Source organism: Trachurus trachurus (assembly GCF_905171665.1).
Source record: "Trachurus trachurus genome assembly, chromosome: 24".
NCBI lineage: Eukaryota > Metazoa > Chordata > Actinopteri > Carangiformes > Carangidae > Trachurus > Trachurus trachurus.
The window spans coordinates 3,099,670-3,123,651 of record NC_139910.1 but is presented as its reverse complement, the minus strand read 5'-3'; the positions used below and the strand labels follow the sequence as shown (position 1 = coordinate 3,123,651).

The window sequence follows — 23,982 nt, the reverse complement described above, 5'->3', positions numbered from 1 at the left end:
GGGATTATGGCAATGGGCCAATTTGCCGAAATGTTTAACTATCCCTTTAATAATAATAATCTCTCCCACCAGTTGAGATTCAGTTCCTGTAAATTCAGATAATTTATGGTGAAAAAAACGAACACAGAACACAACGAGTCGGTTTTGAATCGATGTGGAGTTGTAATAAATGGCACAGAAAACATGGTCGTACAATAATAAAGTCTGGTCGTCAACTTGCTCCTGTCGTTTTTCTTTATAAAAAAAAAAAACACAAAACAAAACAAAAAAAGGAAATAAACACAGTGTTCCTGAGAGTCTACTCTTTATCTTCTTCACTGCTCCTGCTCTCTTTCTCCTTTTTCTTCTCTCCATCTTCCTCCTTCTCCTTCTCCTTCTCCTCTTCCTCCTCGCTGTCGCTCTCGCTGCTGCTGCTCTCATCGTCATCTCGGTCGTCGTGCGTCTTCTCCTCCTTCTCCTGCTCAGTCTCTTTGTTTCTTTCCGACTCGTCCTCCGGCTGCTTTTCAGCTGCAGGTTGTTGCGAAGAAGAAGATGATGAGGAAGATGAAGATGATGCTGCAGCCTCTTCCTCCTCCTCTTCCCCCTCCTCTTCCTCGTTGTCCTGGCTCTTCTCGGCCTCCTCGTCCTCCTCGTCGTCGTCGACCTGCTGCTGCCTCTTCCACATCTTGGCCATGGCGAGCAGCTTGAGGTTGGGCTGGTTGGCCGCGTCCTCGGGGAAGATGTAGTCGTAGTATTCCTCCCAGCCGGCGTCCGACTGGCCGGAGTCACAGAGAGAACGTGATTAGCACAGCGCCACGGCAACAGCACTTTCATTAGCAGCTCACCGGTGGCTTTTTTCTCCCATTACAGTTCATTAATTAACTAAACTGAACATTTTGGTCCAAACATCAGCGACTCAATGTTTATCTTAAAAATAATTATCCAGACTGAGAAGAAAAACTTAAAAACTACATTAATTAGTGAAGCTAATTGGTGAATTTAACAACTAATCAGTATAATTTTGAAGTATTTTTGATCTGAGAAGCAGAAAATCCTGGAGAAAGTTTAAACATTTCTGCTTGATGAAAAACTAAAATGATCATAACGGTTGTTTAATTACCGTTGATTCTCAAATAAAAGCTCAGAGCTTTGGTTTGCTGCAACTGCCCAACATGGGACAAGCTTTTAATTGATTCTAAACAAATGTTTTTGCTCGGCAAAGATGAGAAAATACTATGAAATGACTGTTTAAAATACAAGAGTAGGATTAGAAGTCGGGTCGTGTTTTGATTTTCTGTCCGTTTGAGAAACTGTAGCAGGAATGAAGCAGCTTAGAAAGGGCTCAAACAGGCGATCGTTTTGTACATTCACAAGAACTTAAACAGAAAACAAAAAAACAGACCCGACTTCTAACTGAGACTCTGAGGCTTTTACGCAAGTATGGAAAGGTATAGAATTTGATTTTATACATTTCCAGGTCTGGAAAAGTATAGAAAATGGAAACTATTGTATGGAAATATATTTATCTTAATACTTATCTGGGTTATTCTGAAGTTATTTGGGTTAATTATTTTGTATGCGCTCTTGTACCGAGCTACAATCTCCTGGAAATTGCATAATGACATACACATTCAGAATAATGAAAACAAATGATTACTTTTTTATATAATGCACAACAATTTACTCAAATATTACAAATTATTTGATTTTTTTTTTAAATTAGGGTCCGGAGAAAGTATGGAATTTGGAAATTTCAAATGTGTAGGAAGCCTGTGAAACAACTATTTGAGTATTTACTGCATATTTACACCGACTGCAACCAGCTGATTGTATGGATGTTCTCCACTCTGCCCCTAAGTGGAGGCATTTTACCCCTAAAATCTGAGACAGTGCAAGTAAATTTAGCATCTACTTGCACACGTGCAACCAGTAAATTTGCTGTTTTATAGGTGAAACAGAGAAGAGACGACTCAAAGACTGTGTAATCTGTCATTTCATGTGTCATGAATGAAACGGAAATGTGAATATTGGCTTAGAAAGTCGATTTAGAGCTTTGTGACTGTGTGTTTTCTTGGTGAAATGTTATAATAATGTATAAATAACAGAAGATAATGAAGATAAAGAAGGAGGAGACGCTCTGCAGCAGTTCTTACCCCGTCCTCGGCCGTCAGCTTCCTCCTCTTCTTCACCTTCTCCGGCAGCAGCTTCCTGACTCTGTCCCTGCTGCTGTCGGAGCCAAACTCCTTCTCGTAGTCTCTCCAGGACTCGAGCAGCATCAGCCGCTCCTCCTTCTCCTCGCAGCTCCTCATGCCCTTGTTGGCCTCCTCGTAGATCTGACGGCACTTCTGCAGCCGCTCGGGGCTCTCGATGGACAGCTCGAACTTGGCGTAGCTGATCCAAACCTGCAGAGAAGACGGAGACGATGGTGATGATGATGATGAAACATGATAAATCTGCATGTTGTGGCTCTAAACGCCGGATTAAAGCAGCTTCTCACCTTGACGTGCTGCGTGCGCTGCAGCAGCCGCTTGTAAAGGTTCCTGGTGTTCCCAAACTCCTCCTGCTCGATCTCAAAGTCGATGTAGGACTTCCACAGAACCTGAAACACAGAGACACGGGTCGTTAAGGACCGTAAATCCTCCTCCAATAGCAGCTCAGCTCTGGGCTTTTATCTGCTTCTTTTATTTAGAGACAGGCTTCGTCTACATGGGAGAGGCTTTGATTTAATTTAGAACAAATCTTCTGCTCAGCAAAGATGAAACTGGTTCTGTTGTTCCCGTTTAACAGAGTCAGAGCAGAAGGAAAGAGTCAGATCCAGAGAAGCTTCATTTACTAGTTTAAACTATAATAAATGTGTGGCTCCGCCCACAGACTGTTTATAGGCTCCGCCCCTTTCCTTGGGTCAATCAGAGTCTCAACGGACCGAACAACGCGACCGGACGCACCGGGTTCAGGTTTAAAACATTTAGTAACTCATGTCGGGTCGGACCGCGGGCTACCTTTATTTCCTTCACTTTTTAAGTTGCTGTTGTTGTTTTTTTCTTTTAATTATTCTGTTAAAACGTCACAGAGATCAAAGTGTCTCATAAAAACTCCAAATATCGAGTTTACAATAGTTTCTGCTTGAAAACGACTAAAAAAAGGCAAAAACTTGATTTTCTTTTGATCAACTAATCAATGAATGTGACTTGTTCAGCTCTGTTTCACAGTTTATGGACGGCTAAAGAAGAAAATGTAGAGAAAACTGCAGCAGTTAATGAAACTTTTATGACTTCTAATTAACAATATATAAATAAATCGATTTAAAAAAAGAATTAACGCCTGTGAGTCTGAGAATTTATGGTACAAAAAGAATAAAAAAATGAAAGAAAACTTTGATTCTTCATGTTTGTACCGTCTTTAGAAAACAGAATTAGAAACAGAAACAGAAGAGCGGTCGTCACCTCTGGCATGTCGAGCCGTGGTTGTCCGATGGCGAGCTCGAAGATGGCGCGGGCTCGTTCCACGTCTCCCAGGATGGTCTCCAGCTCGGCGAACTTGATCCAGGTGGTGCAGTTCTCGGGGCTGAACTCCAGGTATTTCTCGTAGAGTTTCCTGCAGCGGTCGAACTCTCGCAGCTGCAGCTCCAGCTCGATGTAGCCCTTCAGCAGCTTGTTCTTCGGACATTTACCGATGGCCGAGCCCTGAAGAGGAGGAGGAGGAGAGACGCCAGCGTGGTGAGCGGAGCAGAGAGATGAAGAGGAACGATTGTTGTTGTTGTAGTTGTGTTACTTCTGTCTGAATCTCACCATGACCCTCCGAGCTCCCTGCAGATTCTTCTGTCGGATCTCAAACTGAGCGTAGAGCAGCCAGATCTTAGCGAACGTGAACTGAGACAGAAACATGACATAGGGTTAGTACAGTCTGGGAGCAGCAGCAGCATCAAACATTATTATCTTAAAGGGATAGTTCAACATTTTAGCAAATTGGCCCATTGCCATAATCCCTATAGTCATAGCAGTAGGTTCGTTACGTTTAATTGTCGGTGCAAGCTATTTTTAGAACAGCGGAGCAGAGCCGTGAGCTGCTCAGAGCTACGCTACGGAGGCTCATTATGGGATTTCTTGGTTTCCCTCATCAAACTCATCAAATACACAATCCAACAACTCCACAACGCTCTGGTGGACAAGTTGTGACCTGCACATTCACCACGCTATGAGATAATAACACAACGTTACCAGACAGAGTTGTTTTAGAGGGAAATACAATACATGTAAAACCACCGATGCGTGTTGCCTTCAGGGACAGTCTCTGTATTTACCTCTAAAACACAACTTGTCCACCAGAGCGTTGTGGAGTTGTTGGATTGTGTATTTGATGAGTTTGATGAGGGAAACCAAGAAATCCCATAATGAGCCTCCGTAGCGTAGCTCTGAGCAGCTCACGGCTCTGCTCCGCCGTTCTAAAAATAGCTTGCACGAACCTACTGCTATGACTATAGGGATTATGGCAATGGACCAATGTGCCAAAATGTTGATCTACCCCTTTAATAGATAAAAAATTGTATGATAGAATAAAAATAAATCACCTTTTTATGAGGGATGAGGTCCAGACAGGCCTGGTACACCTGCCTGGTTCTCTCAGGGTCCTGAAGAAGAAAGAAGAGGAACGTTTTTAACATTATGAGCTGGTTATTTATTTGTTTTTTTGTAACAAACCTTATTGTGAGCCAACCAACCCACTATTTATCTGTTTAAACATTTTAAAAATTCAAGAATTTAGTTGATTACACAAACCATGTACAAATAACAGATAGAAGCTAAGAGGAACATTACTATTTGACAAACCAAAGACTCACATTTAAAAAAAAACACAACCCAGGTTGACCAATGTGCTGTACAACACACAAGTAAAACATATAATAACAATAAAACTAAATAGGATACAGGTAATGTGCAGTAAAAACATGTAATAAAACAATGAAACAGAAGTCACTTTATATTAACCTAAACTAAAATGCCACGGGAAAAATATGTGTTTTTCATAAAGACTTAAAATGCAAAATGTTTGTGGAGTCTTAATCTGCAGAGGGAGGTTGATCCACAATTTTTCAGAACTCAAAATTTGAGTTAAACATCTGGAACAACTGTCCTGAAAATTTTAAATTATGCTGCACACCTGCTTTATAAAAAAAATATGTAATTTCTCAATATGGAAAATTAAGTTTATTGATCTTCTACAGTTAATTTTAGATTTTCCCGGTTTGCATTTTCTTTATTTTGTTGAGATGTAAGTTTACAGATACGATTAATTTCTATTTATTTATTTTTTTTGCTTTATTCTTTTTGCATTTTCAGTGTGTGAACCCACCTTGACCTCCAGCTCTTCGTACAGGCCGTAGTTGATCCACAGGTAGATGTATCTTCTCCAGTGCCTCTTCTCCTGGATGGGCGGCATGTTGGCGATGGCTCTCTCGTAAACCTCCCTCACCGTGTCGGGGTCGGCGTCGCTCTCCACCAGACGCAGGTAGTCGAACCAGGCGTCGTAGTTGTGTGGGTTGGCCTGAGGACCAACGGGGAAACATTAGTCACAGGGTTTATTATGCAGCATCTCCATATTTATATATTACACATATATTAGTATACCTTATCTTTATCTATTCATTTTTATTTTATTTTATTTTATTCCATTTATACGGAAGAGCATTAGGGCCAACAACTGAGTTTTTTTTTAAGATTCTGAGATTAAAAAGTCAGAATTTCTGGGAAAAAACTCATAATTTCGGAGGAAGAAGTCAGAATTTCTAAGTTTTTATCTCAGAAATTCTGACTTTTTATCTCATGAATTAGTAGGTTATAAGTTCTTATGAGCTCTTCTGTACATTTACCTATTTTATCTTTAGTTTTTATCCACTCTCTAGTGTGCAAAGTTGCAAAGTACAAATTGTCAAGTGTTAGACAGTATTTCTTGTGTGTATGTCTATGTGTGTAAATGTTTTAATTAATATTTCTATTTTTTTTTTATCATTAAAGCACTCTGAGCTTCTTCCTATATGAAAAGTGCTCTACAAATAAAGTTTGATTTGAATTAAAGTTTTGTTTGCTTTATTAAAGTAAAGATTTGAATTAAAGTTTGAATTGCACAGGAGTATTGCACATATCATTTCACTGCAATGATCTTGTATTATTGTATGTGACAAATAAATTCTCTTGATTCTCTTTTTTTTTTTTTTTTTACATTAAAGCACTCTGAGCTGCTTCCTGTATGAAAAATGCTCTACAAATAAAGTTTGATTGATGACGTTAGGAAGTAGAGGATTTAAATCGGTGCCACTCTGTTAGATTATTATCATCCAAGTCAAAAACACATCGTATAACAACATTAAATATGTAAATACGTAAGTTTACATTCACGTTTGCTGTGTAGTTTTTAATTTTTTTGGTGTTTATGTTACGTTTATACCTTGACTTCCTCCTCGTACTGGAACCTCCGTTTGCTGACGATCACGTCCTCGATTCCCCTCCGGTCTCCAAACTTCTTCTCGAACATGGTGTAGTTCTTGAACAGCTCCTGCGCCTGGTGTTTGGGGATTCTGTCCAGGGCGTATTTATAGATCACCCGCACGCGTTCAAACTGTAAAAAGAGGCGTAACAATCACAGTCAACGAGGTTTAATAGCTCTCTTATTCCTATTTTATATATTCACAGAAGAAAAGTAGTCTGTCACAAACCTCTTTCTGCGTCTCCTCAAACCGGGCGAAGGCCACAAACAGGTTCTCGTCGACATATTCCTCGCCGAAGAACTCCACCGCCCTCTCGTACACCTTCCTGCTCAGAGCTACGTAGCCGTGCTTCTCCTCGAAGCGAGCGTACTTGATCCAGTTCTTCACTTCAGGGTGGACGATGACGAGTGCAGCGGAGTTAAGGAGGTTTTAACATAAAACACACAAACAATCATCCAACGGCACTTTGATTTACACGTTTAGGCTGTTTGACGGCAGCAAAGTTTAGTTTGGTTTCCCCCTGTGCTCTGTATGAGAAAATGTTGTGAACGGTAAAAAGACACGATGTTTAGTTCTGTAATAGAAACATCTTAAACATTTTTTCTTGTCAGTTAGATAGATTATTATTTAAAGGGATAGTTCAACATTTTGACGAATTGGTAATCCCTATAGTTTTAGGAGTAGGTTTGTTACCTTTAATTGTCGGTGCAAGCTATTTTTAGAACGGTGGAGCAGAGCCGTGAGCTGCTCAGAGCTACGCTACGGAGGCTCATGGGATTTCTTGGTTTCCCTCATCAAACTCATCAAATACACAATCCAACAACTCCACAACGCTCTGGTGGACAAGTTGTGACCTGCACATTCACCACGCTATGAGATAATAACACAACGTTACCACACAGAGTTGTTTTAGAGGGAAATTCATGCAAAACCACTGATGCGTGTTGCCTTCGGGGACAGTTTTTCATCAACAGTCTCTGCATTTCCCTCTACAACAACTCTGTGTGGTAACGTTGTGTTATTATCTCATAGTAGGGCTGGGCGATATGGACCAAAAGTCATATCCCGATATATTTTGTCTGAATATCGATATACGATATATATCCCGATATTTTTCCGCAAAGTGAGAGCAAATGTTCAGTCAAAGTTAAAGCCAAATATGACAAGTCACAGGTAGTTTTATTGAAACCGGCTATTTCACTGAACAGTTGCAAAATCAAATGAATAAATAACAGGTTTCTTCATCTGGTTCATGAATAAATGTTCAGTTGCTCAAATAACAAAATATAAACATAAATACTGCCTGACAAGAGTACCTTTCTTGAAATCAAAGTAATGGAGTAATGGATTTTAGAAGGTGTGATTCCATAAGGCCTCTTCTAAGATCAATGTTAAAAGTTGGCTGGAAATTTGAAAATATTGTCATTATCATGTATAATTTAAGACATTTCTGTAACATAAACACCAGCTATAGCAGAGTCTTATAGAAAGGCACTCTTGAAATAAAAAAAAAACTATCAATTGTCTGCACTAAAAACTAACAACCAACAACTGCCTTGTGTCTCTGTTATTTCTCAGAGATTTTTTTTTTAACCTGGAGTCACGTGACGTGCCCCACGTCTTTTTCCGGTCAGTCGTCATGGAAACGTCACGTGACACTCACGGATCCACGGTTTGGACCAGAGTGAAAACAAATGTGTGTAAACCATGGATGTATTATATTATCATAGATCCATGGGGTAAACGCGAACCTTACGAGCTGTATCTGGTGACAGCACCGCGGCTCACAGAGGTCTGGAGCTCTGACGCTGCTGCAGGGGACGACGTGCTAATGGCTAACGGCTAATAACAGCTAACGGCTAACAGCGGTGCTACAGCAGCTGACTGAGCCTCTAGAGCCGCGGCTCGGCTCGTTAACGGCAACGAGGTCGACGTGGACTCGGTGCGTTCCTCTCGGTCAGCTGGTGAAGCAGCGGTCTGATAAGCATGAATAAAATAGTTAGAGGAGGGGCGGAGCGGAGCGCGGCGAGCAGTGCAGGGAGCTCCAGATCAGCAGCCTGAATGGAGCAAGGATCACAGCGCAAATTTGAACTATATCGATATATGCGATATGGTCAAATTCCATATCCCATTAAAAAATATATCGATATATTTTTTATATCGATATATCGCCCAGCCCTATCTCATAGCGTGGTGAATGTGCAGGTCACAACTTGTCCACCAGAGCGTTGTGGAGTTGTTGGATTGTGTATGTGATGAGGGAAACCAAGAAATCCCATGAGCCTCCGTAGCGTAGCTCTGAAAATAGCTTGAACCGACAATTTAAGGTAACAAACCTACTCCTGAAACTATAGGGATTATGTTGAAATGATGTTGAACTGTTGAAATATCCCTTAAAGGGCGCATATGAGTAAATCAGAGAATTGTACAGCTGTTGCGGTAGGTATAAATGATATTTTGTAGCGCTCCCTTGAAGAGCAGGGGAGTCTGTATATGTTACTGAATGTGCTCTTAAATCTGTCCAGTGTTTAATGAATGGGATGGGTGGTATTATCCATGATCCTATGGAATTGAGTTGAGTTCATGTTTGAAACAGATATTACATAATTCCCTGTTTTGGTCTAAAACTAAAACTTCGCCCTGGCTGCCTCAGCTCTTCTCTCTTCTCAACAACAACAAAAGGATATATTTCTCATAAATGGTGCGAGCTTTGTCGACCTCCTTGTAGCGCAGCTCAAAGTTGATGTAGGAGTGCCAGGCCTGCTCGTCGGGCTCCCACTCCATCCAGCGCTCGAACGCCTGCCTGCAGCCGGCCACGTTCCCCAGCATCTCCTCCATGTAGGTGTACTTGTACCTGAAGGAAGCACAGACGGACCGTCAGCCAATAAGAAACTAAACAGGATGATGAACTGTAGGAGAAAACCACAACCTGAGAGATCTGAACGGTCATGTCAACAGGCCAGACTCACACCGAGCTTCACAGAGCTTCAGCCATAGTGAATAAACTACAATATTCATCCTTCTGCATTTTCTAATGTAAACAGCTGATCACGCTTCCTAGCAACAGAGTCCAATAGAAAACACATGGGCTCTGTGTGTCTTACATATAATAACAATCAGGTGAATTAAAGGCAGTTTTTGTTACCAGAACTGGTTGACGCGGGGCAGGATGGTGATGGCTCTGTCCCAGATGTTGCGGGCGTGGTTCACCTGGCGGCTCTTCATCTCCATCTCGGCGTACTTCAGCCACAGCGTGATGTTCCGGTGGTCGACGTCCAGCGCTCGCTCGTAGATGGAGCGAGCCCTGAAACCAGAGGAAGCAGCGATGAGGGGAAAAATGTAGCAGAACCTCGTGTTAGCTTTACTAAAATTACCCAAAATATAAAAATATATGGACCTTAAACATGAGAAAGATCAGGATTTGAATAAACTAATGAAGTCATTTTTCACATCATCCTGTCCCATTCATGCTTTGGAGAAGTTGTACGGTAGTTTATTTTGAACATTCAACCAGTTTGTTTCTATATTTATTCTTTTCTCTCACCCCCAGAAGTCTGATTTAAAGATGTGCAATCTATGGTTCTAACTTATCTATGAAATAATCTCTTACATGCTTAGAAATTAAGACAAATGTATCAGAACAACGCAAAAACATGTTGTGGTTGTTTTTAAACCACACCTACAACAGCTTTCTTTTCCCGTTGGGCATATCTTTGAAAAAGAAATCCTTAGTGGGGTCTGAAAAAGTCAAATAGAGCTCTGGTAGCTGATGTCACCATGTGATTAACAACTTTCCAGGACAACGCAAGATTTTCCAGGATATTTGAACCTTTTTCTCAATTTCCATGTGTTTTCCATGACTGGATAATTGGTCAACCATTTTCTAGGTTTTCCAGGTTTTCCAGGACGCGTGGGAACCCTAAAAGAAGTAAAAACAAGTGGCACAGTACCTCTGGATCTCCTTCAGGCTTTCCTCCCATTGTGCGTATTTAATCCAGTTACTGATGACCGTTCGGTTTTTCCTGATGTTGTCCTCAAACCCCTGAAAGAACAGACAGACACACACAAGAGTTTCAGTCTCTGGTCGCAGCATGCAGACATTTCACCAGTTGTTACGCAGTTGCAGTGCACCACCACCACCACCACCACCACCACGTACCTTCCTCTTCTTGAGTTTGTAGTCGTTCAGCTCCTCCTGATCGGTGATCTTCTGCTTCGGCGGCGGTGGCAGAAGTTCAAGCTCCCTCTCTTTGGCTTCTCTCAGCAGCTGCTCAGCGGTGATCTGAACCTCTGCAGGAGCTTTGTTCTTCACCTGAGAGTAACACAAGACAAGACATTTTATTAATATGATGCTGCTCCGGCTGTGAGCATGACGACTTTATCACTTCTGGTCTGTCAAAACAAGCTGATTGGGAAGGACAACTGATTTTGTGTTGATGTTTTCAATTATTTTCTGGTCATTTAATTAATAATTCACTTAAGATGATGCAACTACTGCTAGTTTTGTACATGGTTAACCTTATTATCTGTTGTTTGCACACTTTAGTTTTTGTTGGCACTATTTTTTCTGTGTTTTTTCATTGTGCTGGCTGCAACTGGAACCAAAATTTCCCTATAAAGTTTCCATCCATCCATCCATCTATCTATCTATCTGTTATGAACATTTTGTACTAGAAGAGGGGGTTTCTTTTATGTTGTAAGATGGAGGGGAGACATATGAGTGTGTTCCTGGATGATTTAAGTTTATACTTTGTAGTTTTGCATCAAGTTTTTCCAAACAAGACTTTTTAGAAGGTTCTTTTTCATGACATACTTAATCATATAGCATTGAAGTAGAAACAAATGCACGTGCCATTGCAATATAATATTCAATTTGGTGTGTTATTTTTGTTTATAGGTGTTGTTGTCACCTCTGCCAAGGTATACAAAGTTGCTATGTACCCAAATATAGGCTTTAAACTCACCTAAACTTTAATACAAATAATAAATAACCATTGATCACTTCATCTACTATTACTAGTGTTTTACTGTATGGATGAAAACCCGTGTGACTTTGAAGAGTTTAGTTATATAGAATAGAATAGAAAATACTTTATTAATAACTAAAGGGAAATTCAGATCGTCCAGCAACAATGATATAGTATAAAATTATATAAAAAGTAAATGTGTATAACCTAACAAAACATTTTGATGGCAGCAGGATTTAAGGATTTCCTGAATCTTTCAGTACTGCATGTCTGAGAGATGGTCAGGAGGAGATATATGGTGCCAAAGCAAAAGCTGTGACGAAATAACAGTTAGGCTAACACTTCAGGTACAAAAACTGACATATCTGTTATAACATGTTTTTAAAAAATATGAAAAACTAAGTTAAGCCTAAAGAAATCCTCTAAAAGAGCAGCATGCACAGTTAGCTGAGAAGGAAAGTAGCTTTAACGGTTATTACAACCCTCCTATACATGTATTTTATTTAATGTTATCGTTCAGCTTCATACATGCATCATATTTGAACATAAAACACAACATGAGTGTTTCCTGAACAAGTTTGTTTCCTCTTAAACTTTACTTCGGTCCGTTAGCATTAGCTTAGCTTAGCCGCCGTCAACTCATGGCTCTTGTCTTCTGTCGTGTTTTGTTTTGTTTTTGTTCCTTTACCTTCGCCACCTTCGGTATCCGCTGTTTGCCTGCCGCGGTTGACGCCATCTTGCCGGCCCGGTTTTTACAAAAAGACACCAAAAATATGTTCTAAACGTCTCAACAACGACAAATAAAGAAACTGTTAACAGGCGAAGGAAACGTTTCTGTCTCACTTTGCGCCAGCCGCCATTACGTTACCCAGAAGGCTTTGCGAGAGCCATGGCAGCGTCGACTTCCGGCGCGTGGACGCAAGCGTTCTGTTACTATGGAAACGGGGTTTGAGCCAACTACCAGCAGTTAGCAACTGTTTATCGATGCTACAGGACATTTTATTTAACTTTAACCCACTTTAAATAGAAAGTTAAAGCTAAAACACTTGGTTTTGTACGTCGATAAGAAACCCGCGGAAGGTAAGAACTGTTAAACGTTTAAAAAGTGTCTCTCTAGTTTTTGTTTTACGTCTAGTCGTCGTCGTCGTTGTTTTCAACTGTCATCTTTATAATTTCGGGCATAATACACACAACACACAGCAGATAGTATATATCTCTATATATGCATATTTATATTTATATACAAACATCATACACATTTACACATAAAGTTAATTAAAGTTAAATTAAATGATGTATCTCAAAATCAAAATAAACATAACAGGTCACAAGGGAATATGATAAAGGAGATTAAGTCGAAACCTAAACAACGCAAAAATAACTAATTTCTTTCCTTACACTGAGGGTCAAGAACACTTCTACAACTTGCTATCAGACTATATGATACATATAAATATATAAATAGAATCAATAAATGGCTGCCAGATTATAAAGAACCCTCTTTCCTGATCTTTTAGTAAAAGTCTTATTTTCTCCAGCTCTAACACATAACATCTGTCATAAGATTTGAATAAGTTGGTGCTGCGTTTTGTTTCAAGTTGAGTAAAATCAGTCTTCGTGCAAGTATACAGGCTGACAAACAAAACCGTGTCGTTCTCGTTGTTTTTAATGTGACGTTGTTGTGTCTCTCTGTTTTCCGGTGAAGATGAAGACCATAATTTCAGACTGCGGTCAAGAGGAAACTGTGTCCGTGAGGAGAAGTGAATCAGCGGATGCTCAGGGGATCGACAGCCTCATCAGCCCCTCTGCCCTGGAGGTGTTTGGACGAGTCAATGTTATTCAGCTCCTGTAAGAAAAAACAAAACACTGTTAGCACTTTGCTCGCATCCAGAAAGCAGCAAAATATCTCAGAAGAGCTGTCAAACTAATATCAAGAGGCTGTCCCTTAATAAGCTTTGAGAACCACAATAATAAGTTGTATTTGAGTATTTATTGAACTTACTAATAATTACTTAACTCTGGATCAGTTAAACTGGATTAATTTAACTGTATATATGGCATATTTTTGCTATACACATACTACTATAGCCTACATGAATATACTCATTTGATTATTCTTCATCATGTTCATTTATTTAAGTCACTTTAATTCAATCAATCAATCAATCAATCAATCGATCAATCAATATTTATTTGTATAGCCCTTTAAAACAGGGCGGCCAAAGTGCTTTTACAATAAAATGACAAATATGTTAAAAATATATAGCAAAACTTAAACAACAGTTAAAAACAAAGAATAATTGGTGATGAGATGATCATAGCACCTTTGTATCTCTGTCCATCTTTATTTTCCTCTGCTCTCCGGGGCCGTGCAGAGAGAAAGCCAACCTGGCTGTGACCCTGGCCAGTGAAAAGGACGACATCCTGGCCCACGCCGCCTTCTTCGACCACCCTGCTGGAGGTTTGGTGGACCAGGCTCACTGGGAACCCTTCCTGCAGAAACACTTCAGCGCCAAAAACTGCACGGTGTGTTATCATCCACAAGATAATAATGCATTGTTAGAGTTTGATTAATGGATTTAATGGTTATCAGTTCTTTTCTTTTCTCTCTCTCTGTCTGCAGCCACTGAACACACTCTTCCTCCACCTGTTTGTGGCGCAGCCGGATTTTGCCACAGCAAGTGCAAATGAGATAATGAGGTATATAAAAAAAATGTGTGATTTATTTCTACATGGCGGCTTTTTTGCAGGATTCATATCTGAAGTCTTCATTTTCCAAATTCCTCACATTTCACCACATAAGTTTATTTATTTGTTTCATTCATTGAGAGAAAAAAAGAAAAGAAAAACAGTTTAATACAAAAAAAATAATGCAATTCCTGAATGAAAGGGGGCAGAACGTATGTTGTCAACCACTTTTTTCAAGAAACCCTTTCACAAATTAGATGATATATGTTTAAAAACAAAGAAGGAAAAGAAAAAACAGAATAAAATGAATTAAAATAATGGCTGCAGAGCCATCTACGCATCATCCTAGTAAATTCTTAGGTCTGAAACATGTCGCCATGCAACTTTTTTTTTTTTAAGAGATAAGAAGTCATACGCAGAATAAAAAACAACCTGAAATGTTGTTATGGACCAAGTTAGCTCAGATTTATATTTCATATACAGAGGTTTATTTCACCCAAAACATGTCACAATCAGAACTCTTAAAAGAGTCAACCAGACAAAACTTTATCAAACAATACCTGAAGGAGGGAGACATGTATAAGATATCTATCTATACTTGCTGATGAGGCCATTGGAAATAAAAAAGGGGGGAAACAACACAGACACAGTAAATCAGACCCCCCCACCCCCCCATGCTGGTACAGCCATTGGTCTGGTCCATTTCTTGGGCCTGTGAATTTAAACTGGCTCCGCCCTCAGGCTCCTGTTTGGACCAAACCAGGAAGTACTAGGCCTGGAGCTGCAAACATGGAGCCTCAACAATGTGAAACTAATGAAATCATTCAACCTGCCTCTGGAGGTGTATGTGGAGTCATGTGTTGAGCCTGGATGACTCCACCATCACCATCTTTTCTGTTTCACTTGGCTGTGGGGGTATATGTGATTCACCGTGTGGTGTTGTAGCAGTGATATGAGGCTGAAATGTAAAATGAACAGGGTCCAGTCAGGTGTTTTTGGGTTAGAAGCTGTGACAAAGTATAGATCCATAAAGGTGCATACAGCTAATGTGTTGTTTCTCTTCTTCAGGGCGGCTTTTAACGCGGTGGCAGAGCTGGAACACATCTGCCTGCTCAGCCCGGACGTCGAAAACTTAGGTGAAGAGCTGCTTCAAACTCACTGTGAACTTCAGCTTTAATCCTCTGAGACCCACGTGTGTGACCTGTGTGTGTGTGTGTGTGTGTGACCTGTGTGTGTGTGTGTGTGTGTGTGTTTAGAGCCAGTGCTGGTTGGCTTGTTTGAGCCGTTGCGGTGGCTGGCCGACCCGGAGCCACAGTGTGCAGCGTTGATCTGCCACAGAGCAGAGCACTGTCCACGGATGCTGGTCCGTCCTGCCAGGTGACTCCACACGACCCCCCTCGACCCCCCCACCGACACAGCATCTGGCTAGAAAACACTCACAGCTGTGTGTGTGTGCGTGTGAACATCTGCCTTCTGGTCTGTGTTGCAAATTGGCTTTCAGCTGAATTTGATGTACATGGATCTTCTGTAGCTGTAACTTGGTTAAAAAAATATGTTAAATGTTATTTCTAGGCACAGAACTCATAATCACTTCATATATTTATTTATTTAGCCTTTATTTAACCAGTTTAGTCCCACTGATATAAAAAAAGATCTCTTTTACAAGGGAGACCTGGTCAAGTGGGCAGCACCATAGTTACATTAAAAACAATAAACAGGTTAAACAACATTAAAACTTGCTCACAAAGCACCTGCACACAGACCAGGTAGACTGCAAAGATTTCACCAGAACTTTAAACTCATCCAATGTAACAAGGGCTTGAAGTTGGAATTGAATTGGTACAAATAAAATTTGTAAATTGTAAGCCCCATGTGGTTAAAAGAGACAGTGGAGGCCGACAGGTAAATATATTGCCATGTGCAATCATTTGTAGTTTATATTGTAGTTTATTTATTAGGTGCCAGAAAGTTAAATGCTTTTAACGCCCGGTTCAGTTCGTACATTTGAGACGACAAATTGCAGAGTAACCGAAGATCGTAGATTGTGTCGTCCATGTTTCCTTGTTAAAAAACAAACAGGAGGGAGCGTTAATTTATTACCCAGGATGGTTTAGTAAATAAACACACACTGATGACTGAGGCGTCATCGGGGACATGAGGACGTCCACTTCACTGGGTTAGATCTTGTCCCCACATCCAGAAGACTTGGAGAAACACAACCAGAGCCCAATAAGTCACAGTGCCCCTTTTTCTCTTTTTGTGTATTTCAGGGTTGACGATCACGATGACATCATGCGCATATTTAAACAACGCACAGCGCTGTCGTCGGTGATCGATCGGCCGTACTTCCTGGCAGAGGTCATAGAGGCTCAGAATGAAACCAACCACGCTGCTGTCTGCGAGGTTTGTTACTCTGCTTTTATTTTATTTTATTTTAAGGGTTTATTCTGGCTGAGCGGTGCTGAGAGGAACCGTAATCCACAGCAGCTGTTGAAACGATAAAACTCCGTGCGCTCTCTCTCTCTCTCATGTGACTGATGTGATTTGTTCCCAGTCATTTCTGATCCACTCTTCCAGTCTGAAAGGTGATGTAATAGCCGCTCTGTGCTGTGTGACCGGTTGTCAGAAACCCTGCTGGGGTCCGTTCCCTCGGGACCAGGGAGACGACAGACCCCCAAACCCCCCCTCCACACCCCCCCACACCCCTCCCCTCCACCCTGCCAGTCGGGCTGACATGTGTTCGCGGCAGCATATGGCAGATACGAGCTGATACTTGGCCAAGACATGCTCTCACTGAACATATTGTGTCCAGACATCTGAAGCATTTTGGGCTTTTTGTCTGAATATGTTCAGCGCTCAGAGAACAAACAGTCCAACATCGCCCAGGAGGGTTTGGTCTATTCCCTCCGCTCAGGGCCCTCAACTGCTGTTATATGGAATTTACATTAGAAGTAAATATAATTGTACTTCTGGAGAGAAGTGTCTGCTAGTGCTTTATGTGTCAAAGAGTGTGATTTCTGTAAACCCAGTGCCACATAAATAATCTATCAAGATGTATTAATACCTTTTTAAAACCATTTAAACGTGTGTGGGCGCCGCTTTGAGTCAGATCTTTCAAGCTTTCTATGGACAGACATTTGTCTCTTTATTATTTAATCAAATAGAAAAGATTTTCAACCAAAAAAGAGAGCAAAAGAGAATAAGTGGCAATCAAAAAATAAATAAATGAGAGTGAAACAGAATAGGTTGCAATTGCAAAAAAAAAAAAAATGTTTTGAAAGCATATTTCTTCAACTTCAATCAAAACTAATGTTTGTAAGTAAAACCATGTGATCATTTTGTTCATAAATCAGTCCTCTTTGCTTGCGTGTTAAAAAGTTTGGGGGCGCTACTTTTTTCAGTAACAGTAATCCAAAAAGTTACTGTTTACTGACAATAAAATGGGCCGTTACATGACTCAAGAAGTCCTGTCACAAAATAATAAAACACCTGTTAAAATGTAGTACGTTATATACGTTTTTTTTTGTTTTTTTCTCCCAGTCCATCAAAAGCATCAAAAGAACGAACCAACTCACTCATATCAGTATCCCTGCCTGTGTGGAGGGATACTGAGTGAGTTGGTTAGTTCCAGATAAACGAGAGGTTAGTGGGGCAAGTCCAAGTAATTTGACATATTTGAGCATTTTATAAAAAATTAACACAATAGTTACTTTTATATGTAGAAATTCAGTTACTAACGCCGTTAATTCTAGGTTTTTAAAAGCAATGTGCCCAACACTGGCCCCTAACTTGAAATTTTAGGAGCACAAACAGAAAATTTAGGGGCACAAATCGACTTGTAAAGCAAATGTTCACGTTTCCTTTTCATTCATGATCCTCACACACCTCAGCCTGACACCTGTACAGGTTCACTAGGTATTGTACTGTTTAAACTGTTTATGCGTCACACTAACTACTGAGTTTAAAGTGGAAACTTTACAGCTGTTCACTGAGGAGAGTCAAAGTGAAGATGTGCTAGATTGCAGAGTGTTTTTTTCTCCACAGACCGGCGGCGTCGCTGTCGGCTTCATCAGTGTTTCGTCCGATGTGGATGTGGAGCGGCTGGGCGACAGCTTCCAGCTCAGTGAGTTCAACGGTTTGTACAAACCTGATCGTTCTGATGAAGAGGAGGAACGGAGACGAACTCGAAGCTCCGGCTCACAGCAGCAGGTAACTGATCACAGCACAGCACCTCTGTTAAAGGGATAGTTCAACATTTTGGCAAATTGGCCCATTGCCATAATCGCTATAGTCATAGCAGTAGGTTCGTTACCTTTAATTGTAGGTGTAAGCTATTTTTAGTACAGCGGAGCGCAGCAGCTGGCTGCTCAGAGCTACGCTATGGAGGCTAAGGGAATTTCTTGGTTTCCCTCATCAAACTCATCAAATACAAAATCCCAAAACTCCACAGCGCTTTTGTAGACAAGTTGTGAGCTGCACAACCACCACGCTATGAGATAATGACGGAACGATACGAAACGGAGCCGTTTTCGAGGTAAATTCATACAAAACCGCTGATGCGCGTTGCGTTCAGGGACAGTTTTTCAGCAAGCAGTCTCTGTATTTACCCTGTATTTACCTCGAAAACGGCTCCGTTTCGTATCGTTCCGTCATTATCTCATAGCGTGGTGGTTGTGCAGGTCACAACTTGTCTACAAAAGCGCTGTGGAGTTTTGGGATGTTGAATTTGATGAGTTTAATGAGGGAAACCAAGAAATTCCATTAGCCTCCATAGCGTAGCTCTGAGCAGCCAGCTGCTGCGCTCCGCCGTACTGAAAATAGCTTACACCTACAATTAAAGGTAATGAACCTACTGCTATGACTATAGCGATTATGGCAATGGGCCAATTTGCCAAAATGTTGAACTATCCCTTTAAATAAAAAAAAATTGTATTTGATCCCTCACAAAGAAATGGACGGTCTCTAGTTTTTATGGTGAATTTACATTTGATCAAGTGAAATGAGGACAAAAATCAGCAGGGGATCAAATACTAATTTTCCTCACTGTATAATAAAGAGCCTGAACCACCACCACTTCCTTCTTCTAAACTTCCTGTCTAATCCATCAAACCACAAAAGGAAACAAAGCAGAAGTAAAACCAAAAGCCACACAACTACACACACACTTTCTCTCACTTATAACACACAATACATAAGTACATGCAAAAAGGCAACTGAAGCTCTGTCTTACTCAACAATTTGTAGTATCATGGACTTCTTAGTGTTGGCTGGTAACTGGGAAGTGATCATTCTGGGATGCAGAGTGAACACCCTACCTAACAGAGCACTTCACTTTTCCATGTTTTATTATGCCCTGATTTCCAGTGATTTCTATTTATTTATTTGAATCTTATACGGTGCCTTATTTCTTATATTTATTACACAATCGTTGTCTGTGCACAAGGTATTTATACTGATGTGTGTTTCTATGTCGTTTTGTGTTTCTATGTTTATGTTTTAATGCTTTTTTTTTTTCCTATGTGATCCTATGAGCTGCAATAAATAAAACTGAACTGAACTGTCGCTCCCTTCAACAGGAAACCGGAGGTGGAGGGTCTTCAGACAAACCCAATGCTTTCTCTATCGAGTTCTTCATCATCGACAAGAATTACGAGACGAGGTAAAGTTCCTAAATTTACATGATCAATCTATGATGAGTGTTTTTTAAAATGTTTTCAACAAAACAAACTGTCTACATTAATCCACCGCTGAAAATAGTCCAGAATAGATACACCGTGAACTGTTTGTTAAAAAACTTGTCAGTCACCTCAAACTGCTGAAAAGACACATTGTTAGTTTTTTTGTCTTTGTTGATTTAAAAAAAGTCCTTTAAACAGAAATAGCAGCTCTGCTCTTTAGTCTGATGCTTTTTTTTTTAGTTTACATCCGTTTTTCTTCTCCCCTCTGGTTCTTCTCATTAACATATGGAGATAAACATGGGACCTGCTGGAGCCTGCTGCTGCAATTTGCATTTATTAATGTTATGTTATGTTAATGTATTAATGATTTCTTTTGTTTATTTCCAATCACAGTGGGGAGAGAACATTTTTAGGAAATTAAAATCTTGCAATTTAAATGGGGTTTTAAATACGACCCTGCTCAGTAAACATTTTCTGACTGGTAACATCATAATGGAAACACTGCAGTAGAAATATCTGCAGAATATGGCAAGAAAATATAAGAAAAGATGCTTTTTAAAAAGAAAAGGAAGAAACCCACTTTTTAATGGAGGTATATTTCAAAAGTTTTCAGTTTCCCTCAGTTTGGTGATTTTTTATTTTTTCCGTCGGTGCTCCTGCAGCTCCGGTGGCAGCCGTCCAGCCTCACATCAGTCATATGCCGTGTTAAAGCAGGGAGAGTGACTGTTAGTTGGCCCCCGCTGCGCTGCTCTCGCCGCCGCCACACCTCCCAGCTGTTACTGAATATGGAGTCGATTCGCTTCCCGCCGAGAGTGAGCATGTTATTAATGAGAGCTGCGCTTAAAGCGACAGCGCGGCGAAGGCGAGAAAGTCGAGCTGGAAGCGGAGGGGCAGATTGGTCGGCCAGTTGTTTCCGCCACAGTGATCACGGCGGCTTGGCTCCCGTTCTGAAACTGGCACAGAAACACTCTCACTTCCCTTCTTCCTCTTCTTCTTCCTCTTCTCTTACAGATCAGTGGACTTTCTCCCATATTTATTCAAACTTTTCCCGGTGAGTATCATCTCTGCATGTTAGGTTTTAAGACTCCAAGACAATAAGTGCAAACACTGTGTCTGTAAACTGTAAAAACCTGGATTCTCATAGACATTCTTTATTTTTTATTACTTTCTACATTTTAGATTCATAAATAATTCGTTTTTTTTTCACCGAAAGTTCCACAAACTTTCTTTTCAGGAGCTAAAAGCCCAGTGTCATCTGTGTTTCCATCGGGGGCCTAAAGTCCCGTGGAGATTATGTAAATCATTACTACAGTAAATGTAGCCTATAGTCTTAAAATTAGACATACAAGAACAAAGATTTCATCTCAAACACATATTATTTTGATGATGCATGGTGAAAAACAATGATCTAGAAGCAGTGTTGGGCAAATTACTCTGGAAAAGTATTTGAAATACTATTACTCCTTTTAAAAGGAGCCTAATCAAGTTATTGTTCTGATTACTTTATTTCAGAAGTATTTAATTACTATAGATTAACTACTATACTTACATTATGAGCCAGGTTACTCATTTCCCTCAACAAAATAAAACAAAAACACAGACCAACCTGTAGCAGGACAGCGGAGCGGGCTGAGACATCAAAACTATGAGGGAACACGTATGGAGTTATGTAGTAAACACGGAAGTGTTAATAAAAACCACAGAGTGAAGGTAAAACAGCTCGGCTCCTCTGTGAACTCCTTCAACACCATTGGAAAACCAAAACCATTCCAGGTGACGACCTCATGAAGCTGATGACTGAATCAAGAGTGAGCAAAAAGCTGTCATCAAATCAAAAGATGGAACTCGTAAAAAATATAAAAAGCCGAAGAGGAGTGCTGCCTGGAACTATAGGTTTCTGTTGTTAAGACGGTGCTCTTTGGTGAAGGGCTGGGTCAGTAGAATAAAGGGAAAATACCAAGGCACTCATCTTGAATAAAGATATTAAAATGCCTTTATTCCATTAAGGGCCAAACATAGTAAAAGACAGGCTAACCCTCTCAGCCGAAACGCGTCAAAGCGTCTTTTTTACTACTTTTGGCCCTTGATGCAATAAAGGCATTTTAATATTTGTATTCAAGATGAGGGCCTTGGTATTTTCTCTCTTCTTTTTTTCTTCAAAAAATATAAGATATAAAACATATTCTGCCTTGTTTAACACTTTTGTGTTTACTACATAACCCCATATGTTTTCCTTCATAGTTTTGATGTCGTCAGTTTGAATCTACAATGTAGAAAGTTATGAAAAAATAAAGAGAAACCATTGAATGTGTCCAAACTTTTGGCTGGTGTTGTAAGACGGGATGTGATTCTTTATAAGGTGTTAATGTATAATGTTTGTTTCAAAACTGTGACGTATTGAGTCTCTGCTCAGTGTTTTTGTCTCTCTCTCTCTCTGTGCGTCAGGACCTGGACTTCTGCATCATCACCGTCCCGACTCTTTCCCCTGAGTTTCCTCTGCTGCAGAGTTTCCTGCGCGTGCCGGCCCGTCCCTCCAGCCTGCTGCTCCGAGAGCTCTACGTTTTCCGCCGTGAAGGACTGAGGTGGGTCTGTTCCCTGTCATCCCCCCCGTCTGGCCCCCCACACACATTTACATGAGACGAGACTGAGCTGTCATTCCTCAGACGTCCACCAGATGCCCTCGGCCTCTCCTCCTGACCTTCCACTCACATCTTTACCCCCAGTTTCCCCAAAACCCTTCAACCTGCCAACCTGCCTCCACCTGCTCTCTGCCACATCAGAATATGTAACGACGCTGATTGATTCAGATGCAGCGTTCCTCAGGTTGCATTGTGTTTCCTCAGGCCGGTGGAGGTGAGGCCGGCGGTGGCTGCAGACCGACCGGCCGTCGCCGCTCTGGTCAAAGGCCTGAGACGACAGGAGGCGCTGCTGCAGGACCTGGACTGGTACAACAGGAGGCGCTGTGGCCCGGTCAGTCAACAATAACACTCCTACAGATATACACACACAACACATCTGGTTGCTCCTGATGCTGATGCCACTCAGCTCCTCCTCCATACAGACCAATAATTATCATTCTTATATCGTTTATATATTGAATCACTTCATGTTCTTCTGAGTTGACATATTTTTTCACTTTGAGCTCAGAACAGTTTTGCCTTAAAGGGACAACGAGGAGTTTCTATTTGGTTATAAAAAAGTCTCACGTTAATGTGGATGAATCTACGCTACCCACACTTGTTAATGGGCCCATTTTTGATAAATATATCGTTTTGTCTCTATCGTTATTTTGTTAGTTTAATTCTTTCATTACTTTCGGTTTCGCGGACGGCAGACGCTCATGAGAATAACGCCGCCGTATTGCCGTTTATGGTCCGGACTACGACGGTAACTGAACCTCTTTGAACCTCTGACTTTAATTCTTGATGAATGAAAACATGAGTCTGTCTTGCACCGGTCGAAGAATTCTACGGTGTGCGCGGAGGCTCATAAATGTAGTGTGAAAACGCTTCGCTTTTCCAAAACTCCTCGTTGTCCCTTTAAAGCAGAAGTAAGTGATCCGGTGGTTGTGTCTAACTTCCTGTCAGCAGATGGAGTTAGCAGTCCCCGCCCTCGTCCCTACGTCACCACATTCACGCGCATCCCTTGGCTGCACACACAGAGAGGACCGCCCCTTTATGCCGTTCTCTCTCCTCATTGGATAAAGGTTGTAGGATACAAGGAAAGTTTTCTCCTCGGCTTACAGCAGAGCAGAGTGACTGACAGACCCGTGTTTCAGACCAAACACTCTATAGAAGTGATTGCTGTCGGAAGATAGAACTATTTAAGACTTATATTAACACAAACATTCCGCTTACTTCTGCTTTAATTTAGTATTTAATAACATAAAATAGATAGAACACAGTAAGAGACTTTAAAGCTCCAGCTGCGCTATCAGGATGTTTAAAGAAATCTTTTGTAGACACTTGACTGAGAGCTGAGGAGAATAGTTTCAGGGTAGAATTGGCCTATAGTATAATACAATTTTAAAAGAAACATAAGTCGAACATCACAGATGAGGTGTAAAAAAAATGTTTTAATGATCCAAATGCAATTTTATGAACATGAAAACTAACACAGTCTAATACGACAGTGTTTCATCATGAGGGTTTCACTGTAGATTCAGCTGATCACAACAGGGAACTCGGTG

General features: G+C 40.8%; 2 protein-coding genes across 2 annotated transcripts in view; one reads left to right on the top strand and one right to left on the bottom strand.

Moving 5' to 3' along the window:
* Window positions 1-297: 297 nt before the first annotated feature.
* On the bottom strand, window positions 298-12,275 carry crnkl1 (crooked neck pre-mRNA splicing factor 1). Its single transcript, XM_084000960.1, has 14 exons — window positions 12,116-12,275; window positions 10,620-10,772; window positions 10,411-10,502; window positions 9,606-9,764; window positions 9,148-9,314; window positions 6,689-6,867; window positions 6,421-6,591; window positions 5,329-5,520; window positions 4,547-4,606; window positions 3,768-3,848; window positions 3,423-3,662; window positions 2,477-2,578; window positions 2,133-2,381; window positions 298-754 (listed from the first exon to the last, which is right to left on the bottom strand). The coding sequence occupies exons 1-14, from the start codon at window positions 12,161-12,163 to the stop codon at window positions 299-301; spliced, it is 2,349 nt and encodes a 782-aa protein (XP_083857086.1). The 5' UTR covers window positions 12,164-12,275; the 3' UTR covers window position 298.
* Window positions 12,276-13,132: 857 nt separating this feature from the next.
* The window catches only part of cfap61 (cilia and flagella associated protein 61), a gene marked incomplete at both ends in the record, with an annotated part of 51,643 nt that continues 40,793 nt past the window's right edge, over window positions 13,133-23,982 (top strand). The window contains 12 exon segments of the mRNA XM_084000186.1: window positions 13,133-13,275; window positions 13,803-13,953; window positions 14,051-14,127; window positions 15,184-15,251; window positions 15,372-15,492; window positions 16,386-16,518; window positions 18,160-18,324; window positions 19,692-19,774; window positions 20,805-20,844; window positions 22,239-22,375; window positions 22,637-22,739; window positions 22,744-22,755. Coding sequence (XP_083856312.1) covers window positions 13,133-13,275; window positions 13,803-13,953; window positions 14,051-14,127; window positions 15,184-15,251; window positions 15,372-15,492; window positions 16,386-16,518; window positions 18,160-18,324; window positions 19,692-19,774; window positions 20,805-20,844; window positions 22,239-22,375; window positions 22,637-22,739; window positions 22,744-22,755 — 1,233 coding nt within the window.